This window comes from Syngnathus floridae, chromosome 10 (genome assembly GCF_059516105.1).
Source record: "Syngnathus floridae isolate MCC-2025c chromosome 10, RoL_Sflo_1.0, whole genome shotgun sequence".
In the NCBI taxonomy this organism is placed as follows: Eukaryota; Metazoa; Chordata; class Actinopteri; order Syngnathiformes; family Syngnathidae; genus Syngnathus; species Syngnathus floridae.
The window spans coordinates 4185995-4203616 of record NC_142422.1 but is presented as its reverse complement, the minus strand read 5'-3'; the positions used below and the strand labels follow the sequence as shown (position 1 = coordinate 4203616).

At 41.3% G+C, this 17622-nt stretch overlaps 1 protein-coding gene across 2 annotated transcripts in view; it reads right to left on the bottom strand.

Annotated features, from left to right (window-relative positions):
- Window positions 1-17622, bottom strand: part of creb5b (cAMP responsive element binding protein 5b) — a 37618-nt gene that overhangs the window by 3415 nt on the left and 16581 nt on the right. For both annotated transcript variants that reach the window (XM_088388344.1, XM_088388343.1), the window contains exons 6-9: window positions 12888-13014; window positions 11593-11703; window positions 1598-1960; window positions 105-332 (exon numbers count right to left, since the gene is read on the bottom strand). In XM_088388344.1, coding sequence (XP_088244470.1) covers window positions 105-332; window positions 1598-1960; window positions 11593-11703; window positions 12888-13014 — 829 coding nt within the window. The remainder of the gene's footprint in view (window positions 1-104; window positions 333-1597; window positions 1961-11592; window positions 11704-12887; window positions 13015-17622) is intronic.

Here is a 17622-nt window from a genome sequence, read left to right as displayed (position 1 = left end):
AGTTTTAAAGTGGGCCATTCATTGAAGGTGCGTCTTATAATCCAGTGCGCTTTATAGTGCGGAAAATACGGTAATCCATTTTTCTATTGGTTGATTTTTTCTACCTGAAGCTGCATGTTGGTCTGCGTGAGTTCTTCGGCTTTCTTCTCTAACGACATGACCCACACTTTCCTCTTTTGTCTACATCGTGTCGCCGCCGCTCGATTTCGTTCCAGAAACTTCCGCCGACGTTCATCCGGATCTTCGTCCACTACGCGCCTGCGCCGGCCGCCGCTGGGGGGCGGGGAATGAAGCGTCTGCGTTGGCTGCATATGTTGGGTAGCGGGAGACATCTGAAACATGGAAAAGGGGCAGGTAGGGGAGGGGGGGAGAGGGTTAATCATAACCCAGCTCTCTAATGAGACAGTTTACGTCTGCCAACTTGCAACCACAGACGCAATCTTTGTGACACAGCTGGAAAACATCCAGACACCTGACTGCCCCAGCCACCCTGCTGCTCTCCAAAAACACAAACAAGCGTCCATACATTACCCCCAAAGCTATTTCAAGTGTGCCAAGTGGCCACAAAACAACATCTGCTTCAACAAGTGAGTGACTGGGCTAATTCTTCGAACTGCTAGTTAAAGAGGTGTCAGGCACTTTTCCACCACCCACTTCTACTCAGACTAACGCCGGCAGACACAAGTGTTGGTGGACGGACGGATCTTGACATAAACTTGGCAAGGTCAACCGTTTGCAGTTTGGACCATTAGCATTTTTATGAGAAGCACGGAAAAACACAAATCGCTTTAATGCATGCCGAGCGTACATCAAAAGTGTTCTTCTAATGCATTAATGGCGCATTTGGAAAGTACAGACTCGGATCATTTGATGCGGGAATGGTCCATCATGGCAAAAGGGCATCAGACAATGCAAGGACAAAGTGACTGGAATCAAATTATTATAAATGTTGTGAGCCGCACTTGCATACTACAAGCTAATGTACTTGCAGGAAGGTGTTAGCCAAGGGTCTCAAACTCATTTAAACTATTCACCACATTTCTAATTTATTTTGAAATTGGGATTATATATATATTTTTTGCAATATCTCACTGTTATTAAAAGGAAAAACAATTTCGATTTTTGGTATTTTAGCGAGAAAAATTTAATTGACACATTATTTTGCTTTTGCGGGCCACATAAAATTATGTGGCAGGCCGGACGTGGCCCCCAGGCCTTGAGTTTGACACCTCAGAGTTTGATTCCCTCTTTGCATTTGTGTAAACGGAGGTGGAGCAACATTTCCACAAAACAAATTTACAATCATTCAAATTCATTTCCTGACCTCTTGAGGTGTTCTAAAAGGAAGAAGCTGTATGACACTAAGGCGGTAACAATTGTACGATGCAATTACAATTAAACAGTAGGGTGAAAAAATAATTTGCCTTCAGGGCTAAAAAAAACCCCTCAGCTGTAAACACTAATTACAATAAACTCAAATTAAAACATCGACAGGGAAAAAAAAACCCCCGTAGAACTATAAGTGGTTGATACTACTCCAGTGCAGTAGGTGGCAGTGTGCATTGGAAAGTGGCTGCCAGGATTTAGAATGTCTTACCTGTGAAGCGGAGTGCATCTGAGGATGTGGCGAAGTCTGGTGCGGGTGCCCGGGATGAAGGTGGGCATTGTGGGAGTTGTGATGGGGGTTGTGCCCCTGCGGGTGATGGTGGCCACCCTGACCGTGGCCCTGACCGTGGCCCTGGTTGTGACCCTGGCTGTGGTGGTGATGGCTGTGGTGCTGCTGGTACGCGTGGGGAGGTGCTTGGAGGTGCTGGTGAGGGTGCGAGTGAGAGTGCGAGTGCATGTGATGGTGGTTGCCTTGCTCCTGCCGCGACGACATCATCTCCATCATGTGACCCATGGAGTTCATGTTTCCGTTGGCGATGGCGCCGGGATGGTGTGAAAGTGCAGCTTTCAGCCTCTGAGGGCAAAGAAGGAGCACAAAGCGTTCGATCAAAAATTAGTCCATAAATTATCTTTACAAAATTGATTCTGAATTAATCAATTGATGCAAAATCGGAGTGCAGTTCTTGATTAAAACCAAAAGGGGCACTGTTGAGTCAGTTTTTGCACAATAGTAATTAAGTGTGTTGCTACTTTCTAAATTAAAGACAATTTTCTTAATTTGTTTTTTTTAATGTGCGGTTTAGGGCCTAGTGGAAATCAGGTTGCCCCAGGCAATTGTCTGTTTGCCTAATGCTAAGTACTGCGTGCCCGTGCTTACTTTTGGAAGGTAAATAGAATTAGCAGACAGGCTAGTCAAGTTATGCAAGAGGAACATGCTTACTTGATATTTCTCAACATAAACTATCACACTTTACTATTTTTTTAACCTCAATTTAATTTGATAATATTAAAAAAATAAATAGACATCCAAAGAATTGATTGATAATCCTCCCCAATCGTTTAGTAGATTTAATCTTCTGAATATTTTCCAAAAATAAATCATTAAAAGCTTATAGAAACTGATATGTTTTATCATAGTGATTACTAACTATGATAGCTACATGCACCGGCTAGATAAGATGATGAATAGCTCCATAAATCTATATGTCTAGGGAACAAATCAAAGCACTTAGTCTGTCCTCTGTCTCCCCTTCAGTCCTGTCATTCTCCCTCTTTACATTCCCCGATTGCCCATTCCACATCTTGCCTCTTCATATTCCTAATAACCTCCTTCTGTGTGTGTGTGCGTTTATGAGATGAGCTCTCTGGCAAGGTGCAAGTCTCACACTGTTGACCCAGCAGGAGGTTTGTTGCTTTAAGCGTGTGGTCTACTTAGCCCTGACAGACGTGGCGGTTCTTCTCGCTACAAATTTGAGGCGCTCTTAAGTTGTTTGTGTTTACCCGTTTTCCTCAAGAGACTGTTTTTCCGGGCACGGCATGAAGACCAGATAATTCATAAACACCCAAGCGGCCAGTGTGCCACAAGGGTTCAAATGTTACAGACAAAATGTCTGCCTGATGTTCACGGCTCCGAGCTGTTTAGTCTAACGTGATGCATAAATGCATTTTGATTCTGTTTGATTTTTTTTTTGAATAATGAAAGACTTGGATGTGAGACGACTGCCATGAATGGTGCACTTTTCATTTGTGAACTCCCTTCCCCCTTCCTCCCAGCTGCTGTCAGTAAGTCCATGGAGCGTCCAGGGCTCCATATCTTTTAACAACCTCTACATTCATGATTCCCACAGGGAACGTCATCCAGCTGGTCTGGATCACAATACTTAGACGCGACCGGAGCGCACCATCAGCTCGCCCTCTCCTCTCTCACACCATCCATGAGCTGAAAAGCTTTTTACCAGACAAGGGAAAAAAAAAAGGCCACTATTACATTCTTTTCTGACCTTGATTTAAAACTATTCTCAGAATCCCCAAATTATGCATGGTAGTATCTATTTGAGAGAAAGCAGGATTGTGAAATGATGACCTTGTCAAGCCTGTTTTGGCTGAGTATACTTTCAGTTTGTCATACGAGAGATGCCTGACATAGTGGCAAAGACCTCGTGTTTTTTTTTTTTTTTCTTTCTTTTACGATTCCGATTAAAAATTCAGCTCCTGGTAGCTCGTTCACCTCAGTAGTTCAACTCTCTGTTGAGACCATTGAGGTTCAAATAGCATAAAGGCCATGCTAACACCCAGCATGCAGGCTTAGGCCTGCAGCTGTTAAAAAAAAAAAAAAAAAAGTTTTACAATACAATTAAATCTATAAATTATTCCTTGCAGGAAAATACAGGAAAGCCAATTTTCACATTATCTAAACTTAAAATATTTCGCTAAATTAGCCAACTTAAAAATTCACTCAACTTTTTTTTTAAAAATACATTCTAAGAAGACACAACTACAAAGCGATTGATCATGCAACTAAAACAGAAAATGGATCATATCAAGCTTACGGACATCCATCACGTTCAGCGGTGTCGACGGGGACATGTTTCGCCTATCGCGGGATGAATTCTGAGGATGACAGTCGTCACAAAACACATTCCCTTCAACCTTCAACTTGTCACTCAGCGCCAGGGAGGTGAGTCCCGCCCCTCTTGTGTAAGAGGAAACCAATCAGACACAAGTGTAAGTCTCCGAGTCACGTTGGGTTATCACTAGAAATAACACACAAAATGGCTATCAGGCCAATGGGACAGCATGATAGCAGGATGTAGCTGGGTATGAGAAGGTGGAGGGGAGATTAGATGTCTCCTTCTAACACATACGCCATCAAACCAAAAACAGTGGGAGCACTTTTATCGGTGTCTTTGATTGAAGTCCAGCTGGCAGTTTTGTAGATGAGTTTGCAAGCAGACAATTTAAAAAAAAAAAGATTTTAAAGGGATAGTGCACTTATTTGGCCATTTTTAATAAAAACTTAATATTTATAATTAATTTGATAACAATTTGATACCCTCATTTTGTCACTCGACAGAAAATGACCACATTTGTTGGGGCTCAGGTAACAACCAATCACAGCTAAGCAAATGTCACATGACCAAACACAGAAAATATTTATTTGACCACTTTACAAGTGCATTTTCCCGATATTATTATTTCTTAACTTTACAAAAGACAGAAAAATCATTTGACCGTTTTACAGTATTTTTCTATTATTTTTTTATTATATTATTTAATATATTATTATTATTTTTATCATTATTTTTTACCTTTACAAAAGAGAAAAATCTGCCAATTTTTTTTTAGCAAATTTTTTACTACTGGTGACAGTTGCAAATATCAGGCGGCCTGCTAAAACTCAGCCAAAAGTGGAAACAAATATAGACCTACTTGAAAATTTGTATCCACAACCACAGCGAGCAAACTATAGGACGCAAGTAAAGTGATGATAAGCAATCTAAAACACCATCATCAGCTTTCGAGATGCTTACTAACACATGGTTGCGTTTTGCTAGACTCTACTAAGTGCCCCAACTGAGCCGCCACATGCATTTTACTTTAATAACACATACAGTACTGTCCATTTCTACAGGGCAGCTATAGAAAACAGTCATTAAATAAGCACAGGTGTTAGCCTGTAGGGTTCTGTAGAACTGGACTAAAAAACTATATTTAAGACGGTGTTCATGATATAATTTTCAATAAATGTTGGCCAATAATGCAGTAAATAAAATGTATTACATTCCATTTAATGACATTGCTGTATATTTATACAAAGTGAAATTTTATGTATATTATTTATTATTTAAAAAAAATATATTTTTGCGTTTTTGGGGTGGGATGGCTGGAATGGATTCTTGGAATTTCTATTTATTTCACAAAGAAAAGATGATTGCACTCTTATCTCAAAGCATCACTGTACTTCAAAATGAAAATGAAAGTTACAATAGCAGGAAACAATTCATGCATTCCTCCGTATCAGGTTGAACCGGAGTGCTTATCAAAAAGTGAACAAACAAAAGTGAAACGGAAGCGTACTAAGTCGATGCACTGGAATGACTTTAATGAGGTCAAATCAGTTTTCTAAAAGGTTGCTTTATTCTAATAGAAACTCTTTTTTTTTTTTTTTTTACAAACCCCTTTAAAATTCATTAGGGAAATGTGGAAAATACTAAAAAGTCAATTATCTGCCCTGGCACATGGGGAGTGGGTCAGAGGATATTTCGGGGGGGTGGGCAGTGCCCCCACCGACCCCCCCTGTAGCTCCACCAGTGGCTTTATTATTGCTTATTTAAAAAGTCAATTTTTGGACAATGACAAAAACTTTCACTCCATCTTTAAAAAGAGCCAGGGACGCTTTTAAAAACTCCGTTTCATTGTCGATGAAATACTCCATGTGAATCGTCAGCCATTTTTTTTTGTCCAGGGGGTATGTCTAGTGTCTACTCTCTGACCTTTGCCCTTTGATCTCTCCACTTTCTCTTTTTAGACCTTTCCCTTTTATGTGTTTTCAGGGCGACCAGGGGATGGGCCATTAATGATATTTATTAATGGCCACTTCCTCTTTGACACAGGGTTGCTTTGACTGATGTCCTGTGAGTGCTCAGGGCACCTTCCAAGAACACACCCGGGCTACCACTCGACAAATGACTTCATATCTATTAACCCGTGATGGAGGAAGTGCAGAGCAGGTACGGAGGAAAGAGATCATGCCGGGAGGGCTAAATCAAGCCTGGTGAGGTCAAGGTGAGCACTTTTATTCCCCTCAATGGTGGAATTGGGTATTATTTGGCTACTGGTGGGCCCTGTGGCACCGCACAACAGCGCTAAAAGATAGCAAGGCATCAACATCACTGCAAAACACAGCTTCAGAGTAAAATGTCACAAAAATGGCAAATGAGTTTCTAATTTGAAACTACATCATGTCAGTGAATCAGTGATTTTAGTAAAATGAGCATCCAAAGAAGTTTTGTTTATTATTTCTGTTTACTTTTTGTGTTATTATTGTCAGCACATGAAAAGCAGACGAGTAGTCTTTTTTTGTGTTATATTTTTCTTTTTTTTTCTTCTTTTTTTCACTTTTTATATTACTTTTAATTTAGTTTTTTTATTTAATGTATTTTTGTATTGTTTAATTCAATTAAATTTTTATATTATATATATATATATATATATATTACTTGTTATATTACTTTTTACTATTATATTTACTTTTTAATATATTATGTTATATTATTTACAAAGTTTTTTGTGTTGGTTATTTTGCTAGTTTTCATTGTTAAGAGAATCATTTGTTGCATCAATCCCCATCTTTTTGAAAATATTATGTGTGGGATTTGGTCCCCGAATTCTCAACCCATCTGCGCTTTTAAAGCCGAGGGGTTTGTCTGTGTAGTTTTGCCAAGCGCTAAGAGGATCTAATTCCGCTCACTAGCCAGTACGTGCCTGCCTGCAGAACCCACTCTGCGTCCCCTTAAACTCCACACCCCCCATTAGTTGACTTTTATTAGATTTCCCTCTCGCCCAGAGAAGCAGTAACCCTCCTCTCTCATACACCCTTCTTTTCCTCCCCCCCCTTTTCTCCCTGTGCTTGCCAAGAGCTGGGGACTGTTAAACTGATTTCCTCAGGGAACAACGAGGCAGACAGTCTGATGGGAGAGCTCGGCTGTAATGTCGCCCCCTCTCTCAGGTCTCGGGCCAAGTGTATAAGAGCTGGGCTGGACGGAGCTCACCTCTGGCTGGGGCATGGACACAAACTGTTCTACCGGGGGGACGGCCAGACGCACACCCACCCACCGAGGATCGTGATCCAAAGCATGCGCTCATACGCTTAGCTGCTTCTCCACCCTGTCAACTTAATGGATGGGGTTTTGACTAGAGTCTGTTCCCGCTCATGTAAAGCAGAGCTCTCGACAAGCATTTTACGCTCACCGCTACAACCGAAAGCCTAATAATAAATCGAGCTGACAAAAGAGCAAACTGTAGTTTCCTATGTTTATAATAATAATAATACACACTGACATACAGAATGTCTTCATGGATCATCGGATTGCTTTTCATTTAGATGGAGCTCATAGTAAGTTAGAGACAGAGGCAAGCCTTTGTCCTTTGAAAGGAAAGGAACACAAAAGGGAGGCTTTTATTGAATTTCATGGAGAGCAATTGGAGAAAAGAAAAATAAAGTGGGACTAAATGAGATCTCCTGGTGTCCAAGGAGATCAGATATTGAGCAAACTCGTCAATATTGACTTGAACGTAATCTGAGTGAAATCTCTGACCCAACAATCTTAATCCAATCACCGCTCGAGTGTGTGAGGTCTTGTTCTGTAGTTCAGGGAATAACTCATTCAACGCTTGCTGTCTAGGCGCTTTTGGGTGGGGCCGTGTGTCACTGGGTATTTGGGTTCATTGACAGTGGACTAGTCCATGGGCTGATGGCAGCTGGTTTACCCAGTCGGATCCCGTCCTATTCACAGGCCCGGGAGCAAATGGCCTTTGCATTAGCGCGGCAAAAACAACATGGAGTCATCCAAAGATGGACAGATGCAACAATCCACACACCAACACAACTCTTTAAATATCAGGATATATTATCTATTAAATCACAATCCAGAAGCAATAGATTGGTTTTTTTTTGCAAAATTTTTTTTTTAGCAACTATACAAAGCGGGCCGCAAAAAGTGGACGATGGGCCGCAAATGGCCCCCGGGCCATTGGTTGAACACCCTGACCTAAATTGCTTGAATTGAGGCAATTCTTGTTCAATAATTTTATCTTTTTTTTTTCATTGTTCTCTAGAAAAAAGTACTTTTTTTCTTTTATTAATCATTTCAAAATTTTCTTGGTAACCTCAAGTAAAAATATTAAATATTAATGTTTTATATTAAAACACAACTCCTGCAAAAAAAACAAACAAAAAAAACATTTCCATTCTTAGCTTCGGAGAAAATGTTTCAAAATCTCGGATCAGATTGTGAATGACTTCAGCGTTTTCAGCTGCGATTGTGCACATTGTCACCGAGCTCCATTCAACGAGTGGCCCGCCATCATAAAAACAACACACCAAGAGACAGTATGTCTCTCGGTCAGGAAAAAAAAAAAAAAAACACAGTGGGAGCAGTGTGAGAACCCCCCCTGCTCCATTTCCCTGGTCTGAGTCCAACACTGATAAACTCACAGCTCCCTCACCTCAATGGTGAAAGAAACAATTGTGGTAGATTCATCATTTGTAACGATATGTGTGTCCTCTGTCAATGTTGGTTAACCACACAAAACTGCACATCAGTGATTATATGCAAATGGTTTGTTGTAGTCCGGTTAGTCCACAAATGTTTTTGGACTTCCAGGGACAATGACTGCCAGTGGAATGAGTGTGAGTCATTTTTTGTGCACGTGGTACACACACACTGACACAAATATATACAGTACACGTTCACTGGCGGCGGATTCAGCTGCGCTCATAGTTCACCGTCCCGCTCCGATGACATCACGCTCCGACAATGTTGCCATTCATACAGATGTTGCTTACAAAACCTGGAGTTCCACTTGTGTGTGTTAGCTTAGCCTGAGGTGTTCCACAGCGGGGCTAACAAATGTTATGCACTATAATTGTTTAACTCAAAGTAAATGACTTCATCCTAAAACAATTATAAGTGTGTGAAATGTGACACATAAACACTGTATTTGGCTGAGAATATTTATAAAATGTTCTCACACTTATTATTAGCGTAAAAAAAACTCTTTATGCCTGGTAATTTGAGAATTTAACATTACGGGCTGTGTCAAGGAAATAAAAAAGTGGCTTTAGTCTGGTTGAAAACTTTTGATTATGGGTTCTCGTGTGTGCTATGAAATATCTCTTTAAGAGACGAAGATTTTTTTTTTTTCCGCCTCGGCGGAGTAAAAAGGAGCACATTTAGAACATGCCAGGAATTATGTCATCTATCCGTCGTGCGCCAGCTCCGCAGCCAAGAGCGCTGCAGTGGAGCAACATATAGTATTGTTTACCTCGTTAAAAACTCGACGCCTAGCTTGATGCTTAGTGACACGTTTATTGTCCTTAGTAACAATGTAAACAATATTTAATTGGAAGCTAATAAATAACACATTTTTCAAACATTAAAAACACTTGGCTGTTTGAAATTGGCAGGCGAGCGCAATGGAGGAAATCACAGAGCTTATTTGAAAGGAACACACACACACAAAAAAAACAATATGTTTTGGAAATGAACACGCTAACATGAGCCGGCATTCATTTTGTTCGGGACAAGCCCGATAAGAGAAACGAAGCAGGAAAAAGTCCATCTTTTACCTGCCTGTGTTTGTTATTGTGCGGAGATGATGAAACAGACTTGGCTGAGCTCTCGTGTGCATGTGTGAGCGAGCGCTCACGAGGCCCTGTGGAGAACGGGCTCTGTACGCTGATGTAATGCATTGGCCGGCACGCTGTGGAACTTGGCCTCGTCCCTATTTCCTTCACACTACGAGGGTCAACTATCCCACAACCTCCAGCCCACAACACGCAGCGTTCTGTTCCCTAGGCCACAACAGAACAGAACACAACCACACCCGGCGTGCCGAGCACCCGGCGCAAAAATCACTTGTAGCGAAACTAATAAAACAAATCTAGGGTCGAAACAAAGATGGCCGCCACAGAGCACAAACATAGAGCGTGATACGAGTCCCCAAGGGGGCCACAGCAATCTTTTGGCTCATTAACTATTTACACCAGAGACAGGCCTCCCTGCTGCTCTGGCTCACCACAAAATCAATTAGCCGTCATTAGCCCCCCAAGCTCTGGAGCAGCTCTTTTTTTTTTTTCTAAATCTGCACCAGGGGCCTCCAGAATATCAAACAAGTCCTTTCAAGTGGGGAATTATAGCAATTTCCCCGTCTCGGAATATCAATGTCTGTCACTTTTTCAACTGGCCGTCTATCTATTTCCCGTATGTCTATCAAAGTCCCGCTCGATCCCAGTTCCTTGCTTTAATAGCGTAAACTTTGGTGGGAGAGAGTGCACCTCATGGGTGTGGGGTTACAGTGTGGAGATTTCCCATTGGCGGAACGTCAACACGGTCGGGGTAATGCGATTAGAGCCGGATCGAGAAACGTCGCAGGGGACACATGGGCCTGATCACGCCGCAGTTATTCGATAGCGAAGCCGTATTTATCGACCCGGCCCGGGCGCGGATATTATGGAATTTAACTTCTTTACTTATGAAACACATACTAAAGATTGCGGCCTTCGATAGCACAATTGCACCCGTTTCTTCCGTCCCGCAATCAGGAAAATCCATCAGTTGCGTTCCGAGGGAAGAGAATCTGGAGCGATCCGCTTTTTTTTTTTTTTTGGTGCCTCGTGCGTCTGGATGGCAACCGAAAGCGGTGGCCTGCAGCCACTTAGTGACTGCATATGTTTATGGAAGGCCCAATGGAGCATTTACAATTCAATTACAAAGATAGGAGGAGTACAAAAAGCAGTAAGATGTGTCTGGATGACAGCCAGAGGAGAGATAAGCCTAATACAGCAATATTGTGTTACCCTCGCTATGTTACCATAGAAACCGTTGAGGAGATTCAAAAGACCACAAAGACGATCAATCTTGAGAGAGCAGGAGGAAGAGGGAGAATTAAATGCCCTGGGAATGCTCCTGCGCTCCTCTATCAGAGCAATAACTCTTCCAATGACCTCCAATACTCTCTTTCCTTTCTCCGTCCACTCCAGTAAAGTCGGCGGCCATTTTGAAAGCTATTTATCACTAATGAGTTCCTATTTTTCCAAATTTTCACATTTCAATCTTATTTTTCTGACTCTAAATGGTATATATGCAAATTCATTTCAGTCTATGTAACTTCTTAACCGTTCTGAAGTATGACATCATGTGACTTTTCCCTCGGTTGCGTGAAACTAGCGCTAACAAGTTGCAGGGATCTCCAGAACAAGTTCTGTACGTTTCGATATACATCGAACGGGACAGCTGTGCCGCAAACTACATAAAGAAGCCTTTCTTTTCCGTCTCGAGCTCTGCGCTGCGCTGGCAGCTTTGATTACACACCAAAATGATGAAATCCACACAGGCCGTGCTTGGCAGAGCTGAGTGGAAAAGAAAAGCTGGCACGCTTTTAAGCGTATGCGCTCATAAATGTGCGCATATATACAGTACTCACCAGTTTGGCCTCTGAGTGCATGGAGGGAATGTGCGCCGAGGAACACGGGCTGCTGTGGGCGGGACCTTGCATAGCCATCATGTTGGCCCCCATGGACATTTGTCTCTCCATCTGACAACACAACGGCAACAGTGAGTCAATAAATCCTGAATAGCACCGCCAAAAAGGGTGAGATGAGAGACAACCAGAGGGTGATTTCACATGACAGTCTGCCCCTTCTGCACAACTTTGTGATGATAACAGCGGCTGACCCAAAAACAGGAAGCCGCAATGGTGAGACTTAACACAGGAAGAAGGTAAAACAAGGGTGTGTGTACTGATAGTTGCGAGGGTCTGTCGGGGTCTGCATTGGAATTGCGGTAAGCGGCACCTGTCAGTGAAATCAGCTGAGCGACAAGCGTACGAGCAAAGAAGGCGCCTTTGTGCGAGTGCATGCATGCAGAAATGTGCGAGCTCCTGCAACTTCACAGCTGCTAACTCTGGGTGGGGGGGGTGTTAGTGGTGAGGTGCCCCTCCCCGTACAGCACCCCCCCCCCAATGGTGAACCTGACACAGCCTTAATTGCACTAAGTGTGTTTTGTGTAAAAATATAACCCTAACCTGCAGCCCTTTCCTGAACCGCCAATCTTCTCCCCCCGAAAATGGTTTAACTTTTAATTTAATAAACATTGGGAGATTTAACATAAACACGAGCTGTCTTGTGTTACAATGCGGACAAAAGTATCGGGACGCTTGGCCATACAGGAAGTGGCAACGAAAGAAAATAACGTAACTCTTCTTTTGGCATTACTATATATTTTTATTTATTTTTTTTTTTTATTATTTCAATAAAATCTATGTTATAATGTGGACATGTACAAAAGTATTGGGCTACTTGGCCATACAGGAAGTGGCAACAAAAGAAAAATAATGTAACTCTTCTTTTGGTATCATTTAAAAAAAATCTGTTACAATGTGGACATGAGACAAAAGTATTGGGACACTACAGGAAGTGGCAACCAAAGAAAATAATGTAATTCTTCTTTTGGCATCATTTCAATCAAATCTATGTTACAATGTGGACTTGGGACAAAAGTATTGGGACACTACAGGAAGTGGCAACCAAATAATGTAACTCTTCTTTTGGCATTATTTCAATCAATAACCCCGATTCGTAGATTGACTTTCTCGATAAGCTTGGCTTAGTCAATTTAATGGTGACAGAGCGAATACAAAGCAATGATTCTGCACAGTACAGTGTGTAAACGTAGCATATGTGAGGGAAACAGCGTGAGTGTGCTCCATTGTGTACTCACGGGCATCAACACAGCCGAGGAGCCAGGCATGGTGGGGTCTGGCAGCGTGCCAGCCATGGAGGCTGGCAGAGGCTGTCGCTGTCTGTTTCGTAGGTGCAACAGCGAGGATAGAGAGCCGGGGACAGGCCTGAGAGGGAACACAACAAATTGGAATTGTCAGGGGGAGGGGGAAAACGACAAATCAGATCAATAACTCAAACATTTAAAGTTTCAAGGTGAAAATTGAATAAGAACTGGATTGAGGAAACTTGCTTGAAAGAGTTTTTTTGTTCATAAATGTTATGAAAACAATATGCCCTAAACCGCTAACCACGTTTTTATGATTTCATGGCAATCTGTTTCATTTTCCACACAGTGAGTTGCAGCAGGGCTGGCCATGTATTTATTTTTTTAATTTTTTTTTGGGAAGTGCTGAGAGTATTTGGGCATGAAGGTTACCCAGGACAGCAACACATTAATGGGAAAAAAAATAGTTAAACTATATTGTGACGAAAACAACAACCATGTAGTTTTAAAAACCAGTTTAAGATTAAATGCATAAGATGTGTGGTCATCATTTTACTCAGATAGCTTTGTGACCTTTTTAACTACTGCATGCTCCAAAGTGAGGCTGCCAAAGAGCTATTGATTGCCACATTCCCGAGGTTGATGCAGAATGCACAAATGGCTTTTTCATAACTTAAAGCCAAGCACACTTCAAGACACGCAATTCCAAACCCAGAAGAAATTATTTATAACCGAGAGCAAAGGAATTATCCAAAACATTTGTCACATTATTATGGAACGCTTCTGCATAAAGCCTTTAAAAAGTGTGGTTATAACCCACAGACTATCATACTTCCTTCGATGAGTAATTACCCCTAGATGAATCATTTTCAAAGCAAACTTCTCCCCAGTGTTTTAAAATGCGATAGAAAAGTCAGGCCGCAAACGTTGAGGTATCAGGGGATGGATTACGAGTGTGCTTAAAACATACCATACTTGTTGTTCGATGACAGATGATAAAGTCAAAGCGTTTATCATAGTGGATTATTTCCATTCATAAACGGGAAGAAGGCTTGTGGGAACATTCTTATCGAGATTTTGAATAGAGGAGGGAAGGGTAAAAAAAGATCATTCACAATAATTATTAATAATAATTTAACATGTAATTGTATATATTTAATATAATCTAATGATAATAATAATTTAAATTATTAATAATAATTTCACAAGGTAATTTAAAAAAAGATAATTCAGAAAAATAATTTACAATAATTATTAATAATAATTTAATATATCATTTAATATCATTTAATAATACTAATAATTTAAATTATTAATAATTTCACAAGATATTTTTTAATATAATCTGTATTTAAGCAATCAATAACTCTCAGTGTGAATTATAACTCTCATGCATCAATCAAGCTCAACTCAATATCCACAAGCATTTAGGAATAAGTGCAAACAAGCAGCATTTAAGTTAACTGTGTTCGGCGGGTTAATCAATTGACCACATCATAGTCCAGATTATTATATTGGCAAGGTCGTGTGCAAGAGTGATGGTCACACATGGGGGGGGGGAGTAGAGCAAATGGCCCCACACCTGAATAAATACCTGTATTTTTCCAAAGCTAAATATGTGCATTTAGCCTGCAGACATTTTGGATTGCTCCGTACACACGGCACTATTACCATCCCCGACTGTGTGTCATTTTGGGCTAACATAACAATTTATCACAATCACACTCATTTAACAGCACGTATGACACCTGAGCAGCCGCTGCGTATCCAAACATTTCCACATGGGGGAAGTCATGAAAATACAATGAGTTGCTGGAGCAGAGTTTCCCAAGAGCCGAGGCAGAAATAAACTTTTGAGTTTGTGATTTTTGTGTTTTTAACTGTTACCCTTTAGAACCATTTTTGTCCTGTATTTTAAAAAAAAAAACCAAAACATCTCAAATGTGTTAAAGGAAAACGGACAATGTTTATTTATGTGAAAGGATATTTTTCTGTTTTTGATGACTAACATCTGAAGTCATTTCAATTCCGATATGGAAATAATGTAAAGCCGCACTAGAACTCTCAACTCAACTGAATTTATAAAGCACTTCAAAACAACCACAAAGTGCTTTACATTGAGCAATAAATTAAAAGCAACTATAAATTAATAACATAAAAAGAGTAAAAAGCACAAAGCGTCATGCTCAAAAGCCAAAGACTAAAAACGTGTTTCAAAGATGGGTGGCTTGCCTAACGTTTTTTTTTTTTTTCCAAAGAGAGCTGTTATGGATTTATGTGCTACATTTTACGAGAACCAGTTAGGAGGCGAGCAGGAGCGTTTTGAACCAACTGGAGACACTTGATGGAAGATTTGCTGATTCCATAATAAAATGCATGACAGTGGGTATTTTTCATTAAATGTCTCTAGGGGACTGATAGTTGTTTAATTTATTGCTATTTAAACTTCAATGAAATAAAATGGACTCAATTGAGACAGTTAATTTAATCTATGTTCCCGTTTTGCAACCAAAACTGTAAAATCTGACTTAAATTGTTAAAAAGCAGAAATGATTGCATCATAACCGCCCCCTGACATTTGAGCAGGGGTGTGTAGACTTTTGAGTTCCTACGTTGCCAGCCACTAAAATGTCACTCTTCTGCGATAACATCCTGTGTCGTATTTTGGCGATTATTTTCAAGAGCATTTTACACATTTATTCAGTTTTGGTTTCAACGTGGTTTGTATTCCGACAGCAGCGCTGGTAGTGACTGCGCAAGTGTGTTTGTGTGTGTAGGTGAGTGAATAATGACAGGCTGTGGCTCCTCTGAGAGGATTGATAATAGCCTGGGCTGTGGGCCCCTTGGGAGAGCAGGTAGACACTCCACAGTCCTGACCCTGCACTCTCACATTACTGAGTGCTGGGCTCTCACACAATGTCTTTTTTCCTCCGCAGAACCACAAAGCCTCCTCCCACCATTTTCTTCCAATCGTAATCCAATCGTCTTTATAAATATAGACGATCCATATTTACAGCTCGAGAGGAACTGGTTGCTTGCGGTCCACCTCAGCTGAAGATCTTCTAGATTAGTTAGTGGACACTGGTCTTTATAGAATGCACAATCCCCAACTCCAAGTAGTGGAGACTTCAACACAAGGGTTTTGGATGCACTCCAAAAAGGAGAGAGAGAGAAAGACAGAGCGAGGCGCAGGTCCACTGACTCATATCCTTCCCTCTCTGAGTACACTCCAGCTATGATGTAATGCTTTTGGCTTTTCGCCCTCCCCCCACCCTGTGCCTGCCTACCCCGAGATTTGGTTCCTCCCTACTCGGCCCCCCCTCCCCTCTGCCGACATCCAGCCCAGCGTGGATGCTCTCGCGCCGGGGTGAAGTCACCGAGCTCCGGGTAGACACATCGGCTAAAAACTTTCGAACGTAACCAAAACATCCCAGGGCCAAGTTCCAGACGTTTGGGAGACGGTGGTGCAGTTGCCATGGGAACCGAAGTAAACAGAGGGAGAAACAAGGGCCTCAAACAGCTTGCAGCTGCCTGGCTCTCCGAGTAAACACTACACAGGACCTGCCCCTGATTTACTGCCTTTAATCACTGGTGGGAGGAGAGTGCCATGGGGTTCGGGCTGAGGAAATAAAACCAATCTGATCAAATAAATCAGCGCTAATGGGTTAAGACACAGGCTGACTTTTATTAGCTAGCTAGTGGAGGGATGGATGCTACGATGGCGCGACGCCGCAAGAAAAGATGGGACGGATCTGGGATTGGTGGGGGTGTACGTATTTCACGGCAAAGACAAAGTGAGTGATAGTCTGGGATGAATTAGCCGCCTGTTGCTCAATCATTTTACGCAATGTGATGTGGCACCATGAGGACACCAAGGATTTGTCTCTCATCTGAAATGAAATATGATAAAAGCTTGTCTATAAATTCCACTCACCACTAAAAGACATAAACATATTGGCGACAATTACATATATATATATCTTTTGGATGCAATTCGTCAAGGGAACTCGATAGCTGCCGGTTATGTCATGATTCAGCTTTGCTGGGTTCTGTGTGAAAAGACAAAGCCTGATAAATATTAGAAGAATCTGTTCTTCATTTTGCAGCGTCTCAGTGAGAATGAAGCTGGTGACAATTATTTCCCCAAGCGGTTCAGTTCAATTGGGTTTGGTCCCGAATGATATATTTGTTTGAACTTCCATTGCAAAGGGTGTAAAATTATATCTAAGTAGGTTTGGGTGGGTGGAGCTAGATATGATGCTGTCTGCTGATTGGTCAACAGAATTGTCAGAGTTGAAAGACAAAAAATAAAAAACGGATTTTAAAATGAGTTTAAAAAATGGCCCGGCGATACCGTTGATATCTTTACAAACTAATTTAAAAATGTCAACATGAATTCTAAAATGCACCGAGGCCAAACTTGTCTTTTTATGCTCCCTCTTACACGCTCCAGTTAAGAGGCTCTTATTGATTTTAATTTCCACCTGATATATTTTGTCAACATTACGGTAGAACGCTATTTACTGAGCACTTATCACCATTTTCCTTTCTGCCAAAAACATCCTGTATCAAACCAAAACACAATAACCAGACCTCTTGAAGTTCATATCTCTCCCACTCCCACCTTCTCCTCCCCAATCCTATTGTCTCATTTTTACATCATCACTTTTCTTTTGATCGCCGTTCCCGATCTTGAATTCCTCTAATCGCATTTGTCCTCTGCGAAGTT